The sequence below is a fragment of the Punica granatum genome, chromosome 2 (genome assembly GCF_007655135.1).
Source record: "Punica granatum isolate Tunisia-2019 chromosome 2, ASM765513v2, whole genome shotgun sequence".
In the NCBI taxonomy this organism is placed as follows: Eukaryota; Viridiplantae; Streptophyta; class Magnoliopsida; order Myrtales; family Lythraceae; genus Punica; species Punica granatum.
In genome coordinates this window covers 22,181,882-22,202,409 of record NC_045128.1, presented here as the reverse complement: position 1 = coordinate 22,202,409, position 20,528 = coordinate 22,181,882, and the positions used below count along the sequence as shown (strand labels likewise).

General features: G+C 37.0%; 1 protein-coding gene across 3 annotated transcripts; it reads left to right on the top strand.

The window, feature by feature from the left end:
- The first annotated feature begins 1,227 nt into the window (after window positions 1–1,227).
- Window positions 1,228–18,145, top strand: LOC116194687 (DNA repair protein RAD50). 3 transcript variants are annotated; one of them, XM_031523565.1, is made up of 27 exons: window positions 1,229–1,526; window positions 1,941–2,027; window positions 2,519–2,686; window positions 3,677–3,852; window positions 6,375–6,489; window positions 6,986–7,214; window positions 7,309–7,487; window positions 7,590–7,760; window positions 7,956–8,060; window positions 8,147–8,254; window positions 8,618–8,829; window positions 9,001–9,093; window positions 9,382–9,509; window positions 10,242–10,356; window positions 10,466–10,595; window positions 11,443–11,652; window positions 12,426–12,634; window positions 13,174–13,375; window positions 13,757–13,926; window positions 14,008–14,332; window positions 15,262–15,387; window positions 15,476–15,528; window positions 16,547–16,697; window positions 16,780–16,842; window positions 17,115–17,248; window positions 17,511–17,639; window positions 17,725–18,145. In XM_031523565.1, exons 1-27 carry the CDS (start codon window positions 1,404–1,406, stop codon window positions 17,762–17,764), a joined length of 3,951 nt encoding a protein of 1,316 aa, XP_031379425.1. In that variant the 5' UTR covers window positions 1,229–1,403; the 3' UTR covers window positions 17,765–18,145. The 3 variants fall into 3 exon arrangements, with proteins under 3 accessions (XP_031379427.1, XP_031379425.1, XP_031379426.1); XM_031523566.1 differs by lacking the exon at window positions 1,941–2,027; XM_031523567.1 differs by lacking the exons at window positions 16,780–16,842; window positions 17,115–17,248; window positions 17,511–17,639; window positions 17,725–18,145 and having other exon boundaries at window positions 1,228–1,526; window positions 16,527–16,584.
- The last annotated feature ends 2,383 nt before the right edge of the window (window positions 18,146–20,528 follow it).

Below are 20,528 nucleotides of genomic sequence, written 5' to 3'. Positions count from 1 at the left end.
TGAGTATTACTTAGTTGAGTGGCTCTGTAACATCAAATAAAACGCATGTAATTGGTAAACATGGCACACAGTAGTCCCACAATGGTCTCACTTGCATATATTTTGATTGGTTGTTACCCATCCACTCAAGATGAGTAACACTCATTGAATATATAGTCGTTCTGCTTATTTAGGGTAAATGGTTTTCAGGCAGATAAATCATTCATCAGAAGAGTATTTTTCAAAAAATTAATTTATAAATTCATGATGGGAGAGTTTTACCACTTAGTGGCCCGACTCGGCTCGACTAGATTAATCGAAATCCAATTGGACTTCCGGATACCAAGGTTCACACCGAAAAAAAAGTAACTTATTTTCGAGCGTTTGTAATGATATTAGGAAAAGGATTTTTTTTCTCTCTCTCTCTTTGGCCATGCAACCGAGAACGAACTCTCGGACCATTAGTTGCAAAAAGGAAAAAAAAAGAAAAAAGAAAAAAAGAGCCACTCACAAAAATAAATAAATAAAACGAAGAGGAGATCATTAGGGTTGGGGTGATATCACCAGTTAGAACCCATGGCCTCCAGGTCGTCAGCAAACTCCAACTAGTAGGGAATATAGTGTGTTTGGTTTCAGAGTTCAGTTAAGTTGAATTTTGATTTTAATTGATTTGTAATGATTGTGATGTTGATGAGAAAAAATAACGAATAGTTGAGAGAATTTATTATTAAAAATTGAATTGAATGGTTAAAAAAATTGACGAAAAATGAAAAAGTAATAATTGTATTGTTGACTTTTATTGTGTAGTAAGTAGAGTTAAAGTTAGAGTTAAAATAAGACTTGGGGTGTCATGTTCAATGGCCACCAACCCCCTCCGGGTCGCCAGAGGCCACTGTCGACCCGGAGGGGGTGGATGGCCACCGAAGATGGCGCTACGAGCCCCTAGTTAACCAGGACTTTTGTCTAATTTCTTCAATAATTGTTTGGGTATTCTCACAAAGTCTCGCAGCGAAGTGCGGGCTTCGCCTCTAGTGCATGCTATTTTTTTTTTCAAACCTTCGAAAATGAAATCGAAATCTAATCCAAATATTTCAAAAATAAAAATATAAAATCATTTTTTTGGGTTTTTGGTATTTCGCACTGGTTTCAATTCGATTTTTTTTTTTGATAGAAGGCAAAATCCATGGGGTCAAAATATGAAAAAAGCAAAATTTTCTCTGAAATCCCAAAATTATATATTTTATGTACCCGCGTTTTCCCCCTTTGCCTCCCATTTCCCTCGTCGGAGTCGGCTTCTCTCTCTTCGTCGTCTTCATCGTAGTCTTGGCTCCCAGCTTCACTGACATAGACCCACACATAGCTTCATGCTTTCATGAGCTAAGGACTGTAGTGTAAAGGGGGAAAGCACAGAGGGAAAAGCAAAGATGAGTACAGTGGACAAGATGCTGATAAAGGGGATCCGGAGCTTCGACCCCGAGAACAAGAACGTCATCACTTTCTTCAAGCCCTTGACCCTCATCGTCGGCCCCAACGGCGCCGGGAAAACAGTACCCACCCACTATTCGTCCTCTTAATAATCTTCTGCCCCTTTCGCCTTCATATGCCACTCTAGAGAAATTTGGGCAAATTTTTTTTTTTTTTTTGTGGGGGAAGAAAATAATCGTCGGGCATCAACCGATCAGTTCCTTCTCATTTTTCATAATCCATTGCGGTAGCGGATGGATAACTGGAATGCTGACACGCGGGACATTGCTTTTGAAATCTTTTAGCAGAGGCTAAGGTTGTAAGAAATAAGAAGTTTCGCTTGGGAATTTCAGTGAACACTTGTTGATCATCCGTGATAATTTGCTCTCTTCTAGATTTTTTGGTGGATTTTAACTTATTTTATCTTGTAATATGCGTCAATTAATCGTATAATGTGTTCTTATTTTCGAAGAGGGTAATTGTATCCGACCTTGCAGACAATAATTGAGTGTTTGAAGCTCTCTTGCACCGGGGAGTTGCCCCCCAATGCGAGGTCTGGTCATAGTTTCATTCATGATCCGAAGGTCTGTTCTCTTTACCTTGTTCTAGTTTTGTCCGGAGTTATGCTCCATTTTTATTGTCAAAAAATCTTTCTTAGTTTAGTGTATGCCGTCTGGGACCTACATAGCCAAATAATCAAAACCACATGTCCTGAGTTCAAATCTAAGTCCAAGACTTTTGCCCTGTTGCCGACCCCACGGACCAAGCTTCTGCTTAAATTCAAATTTTGGGTAGCCCCGCTCTTCGATATTATTGATAACGAGCGGTACCAGCTAGATATGGATAAGCAGGCATGGAATGCATATGTTTAGCTATAACAGTGGTTAAAGAGCCTAACACTGAGCATGCTGAACACTTTCTCTTTTGGTGGTTTACTTTTAATAGTCATTGGTAGTTGGTATGAACTTGATGCAGCTGGAAAAAACTCTTCAGTTATTTGATCTCTTATTTGCTTGCAACCCTGGTGGAGCTTTTTGACTATGTTTCTAATAGTGTTCGTTTTTTGTGCCTGAAGGTAGCTGGGGAGACGGAGACAAAGGGACAAATTAAACTACGGTTCAAGACAGCTGCCTGTAAGGATGTGGTTTGCATTAGGTCCTTTCAGTTGACTCAGAAGGCATCGAAGATGGAGTTCAAGGCAATTGAAAGTGTACTTCAAACAATTAATCCTCATACGGGAGAGGTAAAATTGATTTTTTCCTTTTCTCTAATAGCATGGGTTAGGCAGGATTGTTTGTCCTGTTAAAATTCCAGTATAAATGACTGTACTCGAATATTTTCTGTCTGTTACTTCTTTATTATTACTCCATCTATTGTGATGCACTGTCTTTTTTCAGTTCATTTATTTAAGCTAAAGTTGGAATATCTACATAAAAACTTCTCCTAGGATGTTACCAATTTGTCAGCTATAGAATAATAAGAGAGCTTTGTTTCTTTTGTCCAGAGATTTCTGTTGTTTGAGCATTTGATGCAATTTGTAACTGCTTCTGTCCAATCCTCTTTGGCCCATGCCTTATTTGGTTGTTTGGGATTTCAACTTGTTGAGGGTGGTATGTTGTCATTTATGTCCATTTCGTTATAGTTTGAGTGAGGTGGTGACCTAGTTTACCCTTCTAAGTGCATTTCTCTTCTTGGAGAACGGTACCTGCCATGCTTGGTAACTGTCTTGGATAGTTCCGAGACTCTGTTACAGCTTTTATGGAGACAACTATTATTTAGATTAAACAACTATGTCATACCCGAGACATGGTTTGAAACCTTTAGGAAAAATCTCACTTTATGAGTCTTCATCAGTATGTGATTATTGATGAAGCAAAAGTTCTGCGTCAATTGTATCGTTGGACTCATACAGTATAGTAGGGCTTGGTTGCTTTGCTTGTGTTGTAAAATCTTTTCAACCAACCTTCTTGTTGTGCATGAACAAATTATTTGTGCTATTAGAATAACTTATAATCCTGGAATTTTTGTTTGTTTAGGCGCAACTATGTTTATAGGAGCTCTTTGTTACTGTATCTGCAACGTCAGTGCCAGTTATAATTTTATTGTAAATTGGACTTTAGTCTCAGTGAGGGAGCTATTTGTCTGTGAAAACAAGAGGCTTGTCTGGGAGTTTCACAAGTGAGGTTTGGTGTCTCCTTGTTTGATCTTTTATACTTCAATTCTTTTGTTACAGAAAGTTTGCCTTAGCTATCGTTGTGCTGACATGGACCGGGAAATTCCAGCTTTAATGGGCGTTTCAAAGGCTATTCTGGAAAATGTTATATTTGTCCATCAAGATGAAGCTAACTGGCCATTGCAGGATCCTTCTACATTGAAGAAGAAATTTGATGATATCTTCTCTGCAACTAGGTATATTCATGGACAGCTTCAGCCTTTTTTTTTAAATATATATATATATATTTATTGATTTATTATTATTTTTATAACTACGTTTACAGATTGAATTGTGTTTTTATAGGCAGTAGAATGTGCTGCCATCAATTTTATAAATGGATTTCTATTATTGGCATGAATTGGCGAATAAAGAGACAGTTTATTCCACATTCTTCTTTTTACTTATCATTATCATATTAATGTCAAGATTACGTGTATCTGCATATGTTTGTGGATTTGGAAATCATGAGGCATAACCCATTTTTTCCCCAGTGTGAACCTCGAATCAGACTTTGGATTTCTGATAGAGCTCTGAAAAGTTTGCTAATAATTTATGCTTGTTTCCCTTTCCTACCTCTAGTGCTCAACATTTCAACTATGAATATGTAATTTTTTTCTCAATCACGAATAATATCAATGAAAGAGGAAGATATAGGACTCTTTTGCTTATTCAGTGATTTTCTAATTTGTCCTGTTGAATTTATCTTTCTGTTATTTTATTATTCATGAAATTCAGCACTGTAGTTTTTCCATCTATAATCTTCTTCTTGTCGAGGGGTTGTATTGCTATAGTTCACACTTCATAGCACTATTCGACTTAAAGGATGTTTTCCATTTTTTGATCTATAAGATCCTCAAGGTAAATAGCACATCCAAGATTGATCCTGGAGGAGACTAATATTACCACTAAATTCTTAATTCACGAGTGTTAGTTTGCGCAGCTGTAATATAAGTCCGGAACTTGTTGGAACCTAGTCATCTTGTTCCTTTGGAGGGTGGGTCAGTTCTAGTTCCAAAGCCAGAAACTGATAACTTCCAGTTCAGGTCCTGAATCACATGCTCTGCGATTTCTTGCTATGTTTATTCACTATATACTATAACCATGGTATACTCTGTTTTCTTATCCTTCAATTCGGAACTTTAAGGTTTGTTTATGATTTCCTTTTGGTGTTTATTTACTTTTCCTTCCAATGCTTTTTTATTTTATTTTAAATGCATGCGTTATGAGAAAAGGGGAAGATGCGACATATGGATTCATTGAGGTGCAGTCTTTCTTCTCAATTGAGCTCAATATGCATTTTGGTTTCTTGTTTCTATTTGAGGTTGGATCTTTTATTGTTGGTCATGAAAGGAATAATTAACTTTCAGGTTCCAAATTAGTACCCTTAACCTATTATCTGGTACTGTTCTATAGAAGGTGAAATCTCAACGCTCTCTGTGGGTGATTACAAGGATAATTTTTTTATTTTTAAAGAAGCAACTAATGTTTGAATTATTGTAATTCCTATAGGCATATAAAATCCTGTCTTAACATATATCATCTGGAAATATATAGAAAATGCACATTCCTCTGAATAGGAAGCACCTCCATCTTTGCAGCAAAAAGAAAAAGTAGAGGACCTTCATCTATATGTGATAATATAAATTTTCTGTGAAGATACTTGCGCGATAATATAATGGATATCAAATACACTACCATACTATATCTATAAAAATATCGAGACATTCCATGAACTATATACAGTGTATAATAATAGATTATATTCACAATTAAATCATATACTTGCCTACTTAAATATTAACAATCTTATGAGGAACTTTTCACTAGTAGATTATTTAAGATGTCGTGTAAAATATACTGCATATATTATTAGTGGAAAGCTTTATTTTAATGGGAAACTATATATTGAAAGTATATAATACAAAACAAAATTCTAAAAAATCTTTTCATATAACATGTTGATGTGGCATGAGAGGCCTTAGAATTCCGATGAGATGGAAGCGTGAGATAAGACAGTTTTATTTTTGATAAGGTGGTGGCGTGAGACACTAGCTCAAAAGTTTGTTATTGTATATATAGATAGATAGATAGATAGATAGATAGATAGATAGATATAGATTCTATTATTATGCGATAGGGTAACTTTAGGTTTTTGAAATTATATAATAGAAAGCCACACCTTTGTTTGACAATCTTAAACATTTAGATCATCTGGTTGTGGTTCTTAAAAAATTTCACATGTTATTAGGTCTCAATTTGAGTCCCATGCTTGTGCATTTCCCTCCAGTGCTAACAATTTTTCAAGGTGGGGACATTATCATTATTCTGGCCCCAAGTTGGCTGTGGTTCCAGAATTTTAAAAGATACTAGAATCCTGTGAGTCTGTGACCAGTTTTCTACTGGGTCAAATCTGAATACTGTTCTCTGGAACTCCTAATCTTGAAAGAATGAATTAATTTTCTTTTTCCCTTTTTTTGCTGCACTCCTTAAATTTCAGTTGCTCACTCGCTTTACCCTCTGCCCTGGACTTTGGTCCTCCTATTCCAGAACCGGATTTAGTCCCTCCAGCAACCTTCTGGATGATTAATATATATGCATGTTATAATTTTCTTCCTCAGCAGCACTCCATGTTACATGTTTCATGCAACAGAGATTTTTATTGAACACTTACAATGGTTGGATCTACTATCTGTAATTGCTTATTGACTGCCAACAGATACACAAAAGCCTTGGAAGCCATAAAGAAATTACACAAAGATCAGGCTCAAGAGATAAAGACCTACAAGTTGAAGTTAGAGAACCTTCAGACACTTAAAGATGCTGCCTATAAGGTTGTCTCTTCTTTGGCATTCTGGTAGTTATGAAGATTCCCTTTTCTAATGGTATTGTTTGTTGAATAATTTATCAATGGCAGAGAAGCTCATACAGGTGATAGCATGGTAGTTTCAAGGATAATAGATATTGTGAGAAGTGGTGATCATGGTGTGGGATATGTCATGCAAAGAAAAATGTCATGCAAATCTATTTTTCTTTTCTTAGGAGGCCGTAAGGTTCTGTATCTTCTAGCACATATACCATTGTTTATTTCTCTTTGGTCATTGATGACATGAATCATCTTTGTTTGTCAACTGATTAGGATCTTTAGTACATGTGTTATCGTAAATCATGGGATTGTGTTCCTCAGCAATGCTTGCAGTTTGTGTCTTTTTTTAATTCCTGTTTGAAGTACGGACATACACAAAGCATTTGTATGCTGCTTTTGGTTATTATACTTACCACTTTAACTGCTTCTTTGCTATTATTATTGAGACATTTGGGGTTCTGCAGCTGCGAGAGAGCATTTCTCAGGACCAGGAAAAAACAGAATCTCTGAAGAGTCAATTGCAAGAGCTGGAAGCAAGTATCCAAAATGTCGATACCAGAATCCATCATACTGAAGTGACTCTTAAAGACTTGAGGAAAATGCAAGAGCAGATTGCAACTAAGACTGCTGAAAGAGGAACTTTATTTAAGGAGCAGCAGAAACAATATGCAGCTCTTGCGGAGGAGAATGAGGGTTTGTACATGCAAGAGATGTTCTTCATTATTTTATTTTGCTGGATGTATATTGACATCAGCTTAAAGTCACTATTGCTTTTCTCGATGATTAGATACTGATGAGGAACTGATGGAATGGAAGAGTAAGTTTGATCAGAAAATCGCTCTCTTAGAATCAAAGATTAGCAAGTTGGAGAGGGAGATGAATGACACAGAGACCAAGAGTTCTTTCCTTAAGCGGTCCATAAATGAATATATATGGGAAATAAGCAGGCTACAAACTGAAGCTGAAGTAATGCCTTATTGCCCTATATATGTTGCAAGTTTTCGGTTTCTTGCACTGCTGAAGTGGGAAGAACTTTTTCTTACTGTTTTTCTGAAATTTCTACTCCAGGCTCATAACTCTTTGAAGAATGAAAGGGATGCTATGATTCAGAAGCTCTTTTCTCGGCATAATTTGGGTTCACTTCCGGCTGCTCCCTTCAGCAATGAGGTTGTATTGAGCCTTACAAATCGAGTAAAGTCACGGTTGTTGGATATTGAGCAGGATTTGCAAGATAAAAAGGTAATCTCCTGGTTTATTCGTTGACCTGTTGAATTTGTAGATTTCAATAGAGAAACTGCTTGTAGTTGAAAAAAAGAAATACATAGAACAGCATTCTTTTACATTTTATGGAATTTATACTTTTCAGATATTTGTACATTTGTGTGTATAATATATATGTATCTTAAAGAGCTCTGATTAGGAAAACTGTTTCAGAGGTCAAATGAAGTAGAGCACAAGACTGCATGGGATCAGTATATGGATTTGAATGATCTTTGGAAAAATATGGATGCACAAAGGCAGGCCAAAGCAGAGATCAAGGTCTGTCAACAAGCATCATAGCATCTGTACTTTCAAAACTTTTGGCAATTTTGGAGTTCTTTCAAAAATCCATTTCTCTCCTGTAGGTTGGCATATTGAGGCGCATTCAAGAGAAGGAAATTGAACGCGATACCTTTGAGCTCCAAATTTCTAACGTTGATCTCTCCCACATTGATGAAAGGGAAAAGAGCATGGTAAGATCATTCCATTCAGGTTCTATTTTGCCCTTTTCTTTTTGGTTTCTGCATATTGAGTTCTGCAGATCAGAAGCATATTCTATTTTGGGTTGGATATCACCTCATTGCATGTATATGTATCCATCAAATGTTATTTGAAGGATCAATAAGCCAACATAAAGAAACAGATTTCTCTTGAAGGTTTGAGGGGCTGAGTACTCAAATTCCCATAAAAAGAGACATTTTCTGGTTATTATTTAAAAAAAAAGAGCTACTTATCCAATAAAAGAAAATTAGAAACTGTCAGGTGCTTACGAGTTTTGCCTGTAGTTTCGGCAAAGAATGTTCATATAACTACATTAACTCCTGCTGTCCTATCAGCGAATTGAGGTTGAGAGGAAGACGAACCAGCTTGCTGAAAGAGAATTTGAATCTGTCATACGACAAAAGCAAAGCGAGCTATACAGCCTCGAGCAAAATATTAAGGCTCTCAATCGAGAGAAAGACATCATGGCAGGTGATTCTGAGGACAGAGTAAAGCTGGCTATTAAGAAGGCAGAGCTAGAAAATCACAAGAAGAAGCATAGAAAGATGTTAGTAACATTCTTCTAGAACTTCTTTGCATGTTGTAACTAATCAGTCCTAAATGCTTAATGTTTTCTAAGTTTCTTAATTGTGGGTAATGTGTCTTTTTGTGTTTGAATATCTGTCTAACTTGATTTTGGTTTCCCTTGGATCCTTACTGTATTTTCTTCATTTCTCAGAATTGATGACTTCAAGGACAAAATCAGAAAAGTGCTGAAAGGGAGGCTTCCTTTTGACAAGGATATGAAAAAGGAAATTACTCAGGCGTTGAGGTTGGCCCTTTGGATTTGTTTTTCACAGATGATATTAGATAGTGGAAATTATTGATGTTGACGCATTATCGTGCAATTGCCTGATGACATCAGCATATCTAGACATCATGTCCATTATCTCTTCTGCCAAGAGATACTTGAGATATAGAGGTCAAAATGTTGTTTAGAATAAATTAAGTTTGAATGGTGAAATTCTTTACAATTGTTTCGCATAATTAATGTATTGATGCTGAATGCTCATTTAAAGTTGGATGATTTATTCTAATTTTGAGAATATTCTTGCCATAGGGCTCTTAATCAAGAATTTGATGATTTGAGCTCAAAATCTCGTGAAGCTGAGAAGGAAGTGAATGTGTTGCAGATGAAAATTCAGGAAGTTACTGATAACTTGTCCAAACATCGGAAGGATTTGGAATGTACATCTTTTCATCCTTCTATATATTCCCGCTTAATCATAGCAATTGGCGCTTTCACTGCTTCTGTGTGTTTGTCTTAATTACTGAAAACCTGCTCCTACGATAATGATGTGCTGTTACTTTTATGAACCTGTTATGTCTGGAAGAGCTCAGCTCACCTAAATGGGTAGGGTAAAGAGAGCAACCGGCTTCCATTGTATTATTCTTAATTGAGAATGTCCCTGCTTCTGGTATGGACATTTTATGTTTGGCATCCTAGATTTTTATAGAACTGTTTGAAGGATTAAGTTCCTTATAGCACTCTTTCTCATCCCATTGATCTTTTGCCCATTCTATTTTTCTTTCTCCCATACTTCTATATGAGTTAACACATTCTTGTTGATTTCTCTACTCCAGTTAAAACCATGTAATGATAAAATGAAATCCTTTTTTCTCATATGGAAGAAATATATTTTGATACTTAAGACCAATTATTCTATGAAGTTCCAAGGATGTCTCACTTTCTAGAGAATGTACCTATTTTCAATGATGTGCCATGGTATCTTGAAGAATAGCCTTTTCCCATCTCTATTGATTTTCTTGAGGCCCAAACTGTTATGGATTCATACATACTTTTTCATCTGACTGCCTTCTTTCTAAGGCTTATCGACCGTTTCTTCTTGTACCATGTTTTAGATTCATTTCTTGCTAAGTGCCTCATATCTCATTTACCTTGTTAATTTTTACATGCAGCAAAAAAGAGGTACATTGAATCCAAACTCCAAGTCCTGGAGCTGCAGTCTTCCACCATTGACACTTATCATCAAGCAGTAGAGAATGCTAAGCAAAAAAGGGATGTCCAGAAAAGGTTATTCATTTACAAATAAAGTTTATTCATGGACATCAATTAAGCAGCATGACTAGTGAACTAGTTTAGGGTTGCTGCAGCACTAACAACGGTATCTCAATGTTTGCAGTAAATATAACATCGCAGATGGAATGCGCCAAATGTTTGATCCGTTTGAACGAGTAGCCCGCGCTAATCATATTTGTCCCTGCTGTGAGCGTCCTTTCTCATCTGAGGAGGAAGATGCATTCGTTAAGAAGGTGGGAATTCTTGGTTGGATTGATGTCATTAACTTGTCTGTGCATAGCTTGTCCATCCCCCTATATTTGCGTTCAGTTTGTGGCATCTGAGATTCTTGTAGAAGTTACTTTCATGGGAAGTGATTCCCCGAGAAAGGAGAAAGTGATTCCTGAGGAAGTATCTTTTGATGTTGATTGTGGACATCCCTTGGAATCTGTCTTTGCCATATTTCGAATATTCATGGTTATCCACAACTTATTTGCGTAAAATACACAACATACACATAAACTTTTATTTAAAAGAATTTTTTTTACAATCACTTAAGCTTCAAAATGCAAGATAAGTTTACAAATGAAAATTTTCAAACTATCAACGCAGAATGTGTAGAAAGTATGATTATGGAGTTATTGTTTTTTGCCAGTGTTAGAAATGTGAAGCAAGCAGGCTTGGGTTTTAAGAATTGTTAATATTCTTTCGAGTGTGTTAATTTCTACCACTGGTTGGGGGGGGGGTGGTGGGAGGAGCTTTAATTTTACTTGGGAAGGTAAATCGTTGGTGTGTTATGTCCCTGGTCTTTTTAGACTCCTAAGAGACAGGAAACTAATTGTTTGACTTGGAACTTCATGATGAGATTCCACCCTAATGAGGGTATTTGAGATTCTGGGAGAGCCAGACTCTTGGAACCTGAAACATTTATCAAACCATAAGAAATACTCTAAGCAATCTGAGTCCCTAGGCCTTTGAAATTTTTAGATACCTGAAACCAAGCATTACCTGAGTTTTTTATGAATGCCTCTTTTTTTGGGTGCCTTTGCTTTCCCTGTTGTCTTGGAATTTGTAAACTTGATAAGTGTTTGTGAATTACAGCAAAGAGTGAAGGCTGCTAGTTCTGCTGAACGCATGAAAATGTTGGCAGTGGAATCCTCGGAGGCAGAATCTCAATTTCACCAGTTAGATAAGCTTCGTACTACATACGATGAATGTGTGAAGATAGAGAAGGAGACGATTCCTCATGCTGAAAGAAGCTTACGTGATCTTAAGGAAGAGCTGGATCAGAAATCTGCGGCTCTTGATGATGTAATCATCTGCATCTGTAGAATTTGGCTCATTTACAATGTTGTTTACTATGTTGTGAACTTGTTCTGTTTTCTGATCGATTTTGTGACTTGTTCTGTAGATCCTTTTCCATGCTATTCTCTCTATTTGTCTTTCGTTTTTTTTTTCCCTGATAATTGTTACTGCTGCTACTACTGCTACTATTCTTGTGCTGAGCTGCTGAAATGTCCTTCCTTGACTGGGAGGGAGACACTTTTGTATGTATGTCTATTCCCATAATGCCTTTTTATCTGGATCTTCTGGTGAAAATTATGCACATATCTTTGAGCTTGCTATGAATGACAATCAGCATTGATGCTTGTGGATGATTAATGCAATTCTGAAGTCTAGTCCCATTCTTATGAATTTAGTGACATTTACCTGAAAAACTTTAATCCTAAAGAGAGAGAAAGCGAGTGGAAAGGAAAGTGTCTGGAGTAATGGATTTCTTTGAGAATTTCAGCATTTATTTCATGCATGCTATTTGCATGTTTATTTATTTGTAATCAGTTCTTAACTGTAACTTTCCATGCAGATTCTGAGCAGACCAAACCCTAATCTAGATGTTCATGATAATCAGTGCCCTTTTAGTCCTAGGAACACCTGTTTACCTGAAATAGCGAAAGTTCAATGAAATTGTTTGTTTCTTGTCATCTTTATGCTTGTGTAAAACTGCTTGACTTACTGTGCCAATTTTCATCGTTGTTTCCTCTTTGTTTCACTGACAAACAATGTAGACAATGCTTCTTTTGTAGGTATTGGTTATTCTTGCTGAGATACAGACCCAAAAAGACTCGGTTGAGGCATTGGTACAACCTGTTGATACTGCAGACAGACTTTTCCAAGAAACTCAGACTTTGCAGAAGCAAGTTGATGATTTGGAGTACAAGCTTGATTTTCGTGGGCAAGGTGTCAGAACTATGGAAGAAATTCAATCTGAGCTGAATACCTTGCAGGGCGTAAAGTAAAACATATTCGACTTATCATCTTCTTATCCTAACGGTTTTACCAGAGAAAATCTTTAGTTGGTATGGCTGCACATGAAGGACAACCTGGGATATTTGTGCAATTAATGTTCCACATCACGTGTAGATGCGTCCAAAACAAGACTAGAATGGTATAGCATAGAAATAGACTGAACCAATAGCATAGAGGAGGGGCTGCCCAACATGTTGGATCAAAATCCTGTACTCTTAACACCGCAATAAGTAACTAGCACTTCAGAATTTTATTCTGGTTCAGTATAATGCGCTAATAGCAATATCAACCACACTTTGACAGTTTTATTTTTATTGCTGTTTTCCTTTATTCAGCTACACTAACTATAGCCACAAATTTAAGGAATTATAGGTGATAATAATTAATCTGGGATTTCGATTTGATAGATATGATTATTCTGATCAAATTCATGGATATATATAAATCCTTCTCAGTCCTGTCAGTGATACAGTTTTGAGCAAGCTCATTTTCCTATAACTTACGTCTGTCTCTCTGCTTGTGCAGGGACAGTTTGCACAATGAATTGGAGAAACTGAGGGAAGAGCAAAGGTACATGGAGAATGATTTATCAAACATTCAAATTCGCTGGCACACGCTACGGGAGGAAAAGGTAAAAGCAGCTAATACACTGCGGGATGTCAAAAAGGTGGAGGAAGAGCTGGATCGTTTAGCTGAGGAGAAGAGTCAGCTTGATCTCGATGAGAAGGTGTTTCACTGTTCTCGTAGTCTTTAACTCTGCTTTACTACTGCAGTCAATTAATTGATTTTAACTTGATCTGGTGAAAATGGTTCTCTGGTCCAGGAAAGTGTTCTCTAGCTGTCTAGGCTTATAAGAAGAATGATGATAGGGAATTAGAACATGCACAAATGGATGTATCTCTGGAAAAGGAAATTAAGATTAAGCCAACTGCATTGAATAACCTATCCCTTATATTCTTTGTGCTGTTTGCATCGCAGTGTACTAGTATTTACTCCCAGCAAAAGGAAAAAGAAATATATCAGGCCCAGCATACTAGTGATCCTCAGCTAGGGTGGCGTTTTTGACTCATATTTCTTCTTTGTGCCTTGTTTTTTATGATACTTTCAGCACTTGACAGAGGATATTGGCCATTTAGTCAAAGAGAAGGATAGACTACTGGGCGTATACAATGATTTAAAGGCCAAACTTGACCATGAGTATGAAGAACAGATGGAGCAGAAAAGAAACTACCAGCAGGAAGTTGATGCAGTACACAAAATAAATTCCAAAATTAAGGAGTATGTTCTTGTTAATGGTAATGACTGCTCTGAAACTCTTACTCTGCCATAGTTGTGCTCATCAGTTTGGGTTCCTTTCAGGTACCATGATCTAAAGAAAGGAGAGAGGCTGAAAGAATTACAAGAAAAACAATCCACATCAGAGTCTCAACTTCAGAGCTGTGATACGAGGAAGCAGGAGATTTTGGAGGAACTAAACAAGAGTAAGGACCTTATGAGGAATCAAGATCAACTGAGACGAAATATTGAGGACAATTTGAACTACAGGAAGACAAAAGCTGAAGTAGATGAGCTCACCTTTGAAATAGAATCCTTGGAGGACAGAATACTCAAGACTGGTGGAATTTCTACCTTTGAAGCAGAACTTGCGAAACTTTTACAGGAAAGAGAGAGGCTTCTCTCTGAGGTGAGTAAAGCTTTTCAATGGAGGGCACACACCTGAAATGACACATTCTATGTGGGTTTGAACTGATAGTATATTCTTGAAGGACTTATGGGCATAGTTATTAGTACCCCATTGGACATTGCAGTAATCAAGCCATAGGCTCTCGGATCCGTTTTATTGGTCAACAAATTGAAAGTTTTTTATCAGAGATAACAGGTTGGTTCATGCTCAGTCCATGAGACAACCAGGCAGATCTCTATGTACTAGTGCATATGAATTGAGGTTGAAGAGCTGGACTGGCTACATTTCTAGTCCCTGTCGACCTATCAGTTTAGTTCAAGTAATCATCCTAGCGAGTCTTCAATAGCACAAGGATTGAATCCGAGATGCAGCTTGCCAGTTAGTTTGCACATTATATTTTGCATCTTTATTGGCATTATGTTTGTTTAGCCGCAGCTTCATTCATATTTGTGGACAATTGAGCCCGGACTTCTGAAATTTGTATTGCTGCTGGAATAAAAAGACATAAGATACTGGAATTTAACTCTGCAGTGCCATAATGTGATAAGAGTTAAGATTTTTTTTAGTAAACAAGCAATTTCCAAGGATGGGCCCGAAAGTTGAGCCATTCTTCAAATTGATCCGTTTTAATGATTAATTAATCGATCATTCTAGAGAATCAAACTGAACTTTACATATTAAGGTGTACTGAATGCATTAAGGGAAAAAGGGAACACTTCCAAAACTCTTGCTGTTCATGTAATGAATTTATTGATCTGTAATTTTCTTTTTGGGTGGGGACTAAGTACAGGCTTTTTATTACATGATGGTAATTGCCTTAAAACTGTTTATAACCTCTTAGGTTTGTTATTAGTGTTGAATTTGGAAGTTGTCGGGTCATGTTCGGCAATATTAATTCCTGTTTTATTTCCGAACTTTCTTTATCATAGGTTAACAGGTCTCATGGAACAATGTCTGTCTATCAAAGCAACATTTCGAAGAACAAATTAGATCTCAAGCAGGCTCAATATAAGGATATCGACAAGCGGTATTTTGACCAGCTAATCCAACTTAAGGTATGTATGATGTCATTTCTGTTAATTGAACATATTCGACATCATCCACACCCTTCTTCAGAATACGTAATGGCATATTTTCTGGCAGACCACTGAGATGGCAAATAAGGACTTGGACAGATACTACAATGCACTAGACAAGTAAGCTTTTCACTTATTTTTGTTATAGGAAGTGTTTTAATAGGCCAATTGCCAACAGAGTTAATTTCGATCTGTGTTTGAACATAATGTATAGATTTCCAGCTTTTAAACCTCCTTTTAGTCTCTCTTCCTTTTGAATCTAATGTCTGAGTAAAATTTTGTACTAGGGATTCTAAGAGTGTGAGATACTACTCTATAATCCTTCCAATGGCCTAAGCTTTTAAGTTTCAAACTAAAGTTTGGGCCATTACAAAGAGGGTTTGCATTGTTGCTTTAGGAATCCATCATTCTTCATTTACCTTTCAGATTCTTCTTATATGATGGTTTAACATTATTTCCAACCCCCCAACTCCTATCTTCTTAGTCTATTTGCTGAAATGATGTTTAGCTGCCTCGTCATGCTTTTTTCATTTAACCTTCAAAAGCCCTCAATCTGTGAAATAAGTCAATTTCATTGACACCCCCTCCAGTTTGTTCAGGAGATACCTTCACCCCAAGTACCCCCATTTTTTTCAGATGTGGCGTTTCTTTTATAGTTGACTAGGTGTTAAATTAGTTATCATTGTTGCACCATCAGATTAAGTTATTAAATGACACGAAAAATTCAAGGATAATTGCTCTTCGTAATGGGATTTCTTTTATCCCAAAACTAGAAGAATAAAACCCAGGAGAGAAACTTCCCATGTGCAATGGCAGTCATTTGTTTCACAATCCAGTGGCTGGACGTGGCAATGTTGGCACCTCATGGCGGTCCCGATCTGGTTGCCATATCCAGTGACACCACCTTAATCTCCAGTGACTACTCAGCGGTCTTAAATTTTCTCTGGCCTCCCTCTCTTGATAGAACAAGCTATGTAGAAAATATTTTGTACATCACATATTTAGTTGTAAACGAAGAGAATAATTTTTCCGTAAGTTTTGATATCATATAACATTGTTCACACCTATTGGCTCAACATGTAATAATTGATATTATAATCTCTTCGAACTTAAAAGAGCTAAGAGTACTTCTCTTTAGGGCGCTCATGCGCTTCCACACGATGAAGATGGAAGAAATCAATAAAATCATAAGAGAGCTGTGGCAGCAAACTTATAGAGGACAAGACATAGACTACATCAGAATCCATTCAGACTCTGAAGGTGCTGGGACTCGTTCATACAGTTACAAGGTATAGTAACGGTTTTTTTTCTTACTTTCCTCTTTCTGCGAGGTATGATATTTGATAGAGAACTGTTTTCAAATTTGTACAGGTTCTCATGCAGACTGGTGATACAGAGCTAGAAATGAGAGGACGGTGTAGTGCCGGTCAGAAGGTATGCTGCTATAATCCTGTGTTTCTCAAACTTTGTCTCTGTTTTGGTTTCACTCATTTTCCAGTCTGGCATGTTGATTCTTTTTGGAACACAAGGGCAACTATTTCCGAACTGTCTATTATATATATATATATATATATATATAATTTTTGAAGTTACCATGCTTCTGGTGAAATTTTTTTTTTTTTTGATATAACCATCTAGGGGAAAATATGCCTTTTCAGTTTTAAAATTTGAAGAGAAAATTGAATGTTGATGCTCTTGGGTTCCAGGTTCTAGCTTCTCTTATTATACGCTTGGCTTTGGCCGAGACCTTTTGCCTTAATTGTGGAATACTAGCGCTGGATGAACCAACGACAAACTTGGATGGTCCCAATGCTGAAAGTCTTGCTGGAGCTCTTCTGAGGTACAAAAATCTCGGGATTCATCTCCATTTTGCATTTACAGTTCCTATTATTGCTTAAATAAATCTTATCTACCTTTTCTTCTAGTAGAGGAACATGAACTTTGTACACATCACCCGAAATAATGTACTTCTGAGACTGTATATCGTAGGAAAGTATTTGTGATAAAAATGTTTACCAAACTGAAGACAGCTTTTGCTAAGCATATGGGAACATTCATGCTTCCCATTGTCTCATCTTTTTCAACTTTCTTGACTTCGTCAGAATTATGGAGGACAGAAAAGGACAGGAGAATTTTCAGCTGATAGTCATAACTCACGATGAGCGTTTTGCTCAACTTATCGGTCAGAGACAGCACGCAGAAAAATATTATCGGGTCTCCAAGGATGATCAGTGAGTCTCTCCATTCTGAATTAAGCAAATCGTACTACCACCATGTTTTTGAAGTGCTTTAGCTTAAATGCAATTTCTGTTTCAGTCAGCATAGCATAATCGAAGCGCAGGAGATATTCGACTGAGGTTTCCGGGATCAGGAGGAGAAAAGCCCAGGGTTTTTGTATGGGATTGGCAGAGTTTCCGTAGGTCAGTATAACCTGTTGTATGTAAGGGATGCGTATGTAACTCGCAGAATTAAACAAATATCTATAAATATATTTCGGTTAGTGCGAGTTAGCTTTATTAAAACTTCAAAATTGTTCACAGTTAAATGTAAATATAAAGTCCAAAAGCAAAATGGAGTTTGGAAGACCAGTCACCGATGGTTAAATCCATCTATAAAACCGAAGGGGACATCAAACAGGCTGAGGTATAGGCTCCTAGGTGTGATGGTACATATGTGATTAAGCGACTCTAGTTCCTACGGATTGAGCATTGATATAAAATGAGCAGACTATGTGTCCTATGGGAGAGCTACTGATTCAAATGCGATAAATACACTTTCCTTTTTTGTTCGAATAGCTAAACTAACCAGTTCTAACATGAAATGTATCTTTGGCTTGAGCAAAAGTTGAACCGAATTTAAAAAAAAAAAAAAAAAAGGGCAAGCATTTAAAGACCCTTAACATTCTCCTATTTTGAAGATTGTACCTCCTTCGAGCTAGTGTCAAAGGGAAACGCGGGAAAACCAAGTTAAGACCCGGCCTAAGGAAAAAAGGAATCACGGGCAACCTCCAACGTCCTCGAACCACCTTCTTGGTGCCAGAAAAGGGAGGACCAGCAGTTGAACGGGGCTGATAAAGGTTGGTCCGAACCCTCAAGGAGCCCTCTAGGGAGTGGAGGAACCTACAAATGAAAAACAAAGAGACACCGAACGGGAAAAGGCCTGCGAGAGCCTCTCAGGTCGTCGTCTGTATCGGTCAACCGCCGGCAAGACTGGTCGAAGAGAGAGAGTGATGAGATTCAAGGTGGTGGAGGCCCTCATCCCAATCACCACCGGCTTAGACGAGGTCATTAGTTTTCTCAGGAGTCTCCAGCGACCTCGTTTGGGTCTACGATGGCTGGGATCAAATCACCCACCACCCAAAATCTCTTCCCTCTCTCTCTTCAGGGAAGCAACCTTGTCTGGGAAAACAGTGGCTGGAGTTGAAGCCTCCACAGCCCCTCCATCTCCGATTTATCGGGACAATGCTTTCCCTTTTTTATTCTAGTTTATTTTTTATTAATTCTTTTATTTTTAAAAAATTAATAAAATTATTAGAAGATTGTGTCAAAAGTGAAAAGAAAACGAAAAATATTGGGTTATCAAATAATATATATCAAAGAATTTCAAATTTTTAGCACTTATTCACCAAACAAGATTAACTTAATTAAATAAGCATTTATTTCATTTAGAACATAAATTATTAACTTTAATTTTCAACAATTGATTTTAAGTTGGGACAAGGACCACCTAAACTTAAGTGGAGACAAGCACCGCCTAAATCTCCCTTAGTTCATAGGACGTTCGATTTCGGAATTTTATCCCTAATAAAATAGAGGATCCCCGGCGTAACTTGAACACTGAAAAACATTCATTATCTGCTAGCATTAGAAAGATATTTAGACTCATTTTAAATTTTCGATGAAATTGCAAAAGTATTCTTCACTTATTGGCTGAAATTAAATCATGATTGAGTGTCGACTTGACCTTATCCACAAGATACTTTAATGAATTTCAAATTCCTACATTATAGGTTAAGTCCAACAACTGATAACTCAGTTTATTATTGGGTCACTTTCTTGTAATTGTTTTTAGACTCATTTTACGCTAAATCATTTTTCTTGTTTTATTATTTATCATTTATTGTGGCAAATACTAGTAAATTAACTGTTGCATCTTGATTTTTTCGTTAACCAGTCATAAGCCCGCATTTTGCTACAACCATTTTCATCGTGCTCAAATTTTCACTTGGAAAGGAAATGCTTCAGTTGAAAACCAACCATTCCTCAGCTTAACAACTATTTCTCCAATCTGTTAGCTAGCTTGAATAAGATCAGAAATATATGAGCGTATTTTGACAATCGACCTTCAAATTAATAATGCTTTTTGTTCGGGGACGGTCTAATGGGCCTGAGTTAGGAAAACCCATTAACACTTTTGACAGGTTAGGTCCAAGACGTAGGCCCTGGTGAAGCCCAGCTAGTTTTAGCGAAGCTGAGAGAGGTGCATGGGGCCCAGAAGGTTTGTGACGCGGTCCAGCCCACTGCTGACCGGATGTCGGGCTAGATTTGTTTCCCAATTCACCGATACACGCAATATCCTAAGAATCTCTTGAAATATGAGGAGAATCAATATATAATATATAATCGCAGAAACACTTTGCTAGGTTCCGCCATGTGGTACTCAAACTTTTTCCCATGTTTGACATGTGGCATTGGAGGCGCTCATATCCCTGACACATTACTCCACCACTCTCTACCACCTCCACCATTTGTCGATTACGTGGCATCCAAAACTTCTTATATTCTTAACACTTGACATATTAACAAATTACAATTAAAATCTTGATACATAGACATATTAAAATTACTAATAATATAAAAAGATTATATATGATTGTTGAAAATTATTATTTTGACACATCAATATATAACATATAAAGACATGAACACTTTATCAGGTTCTGTCATGTGGCATTCAAGCCTTCTCCTATACTTGACACGTGACACTTGAGACTATTCTTGAGACATTACTCCAAAAGTATATGCTATGTGTCAACCTCCACCATGTGTCAAGTACATGCTATCCCGGACTTCGCATACTCTCAACACATTGACATATTAACAAATTACCATTAAACTCTT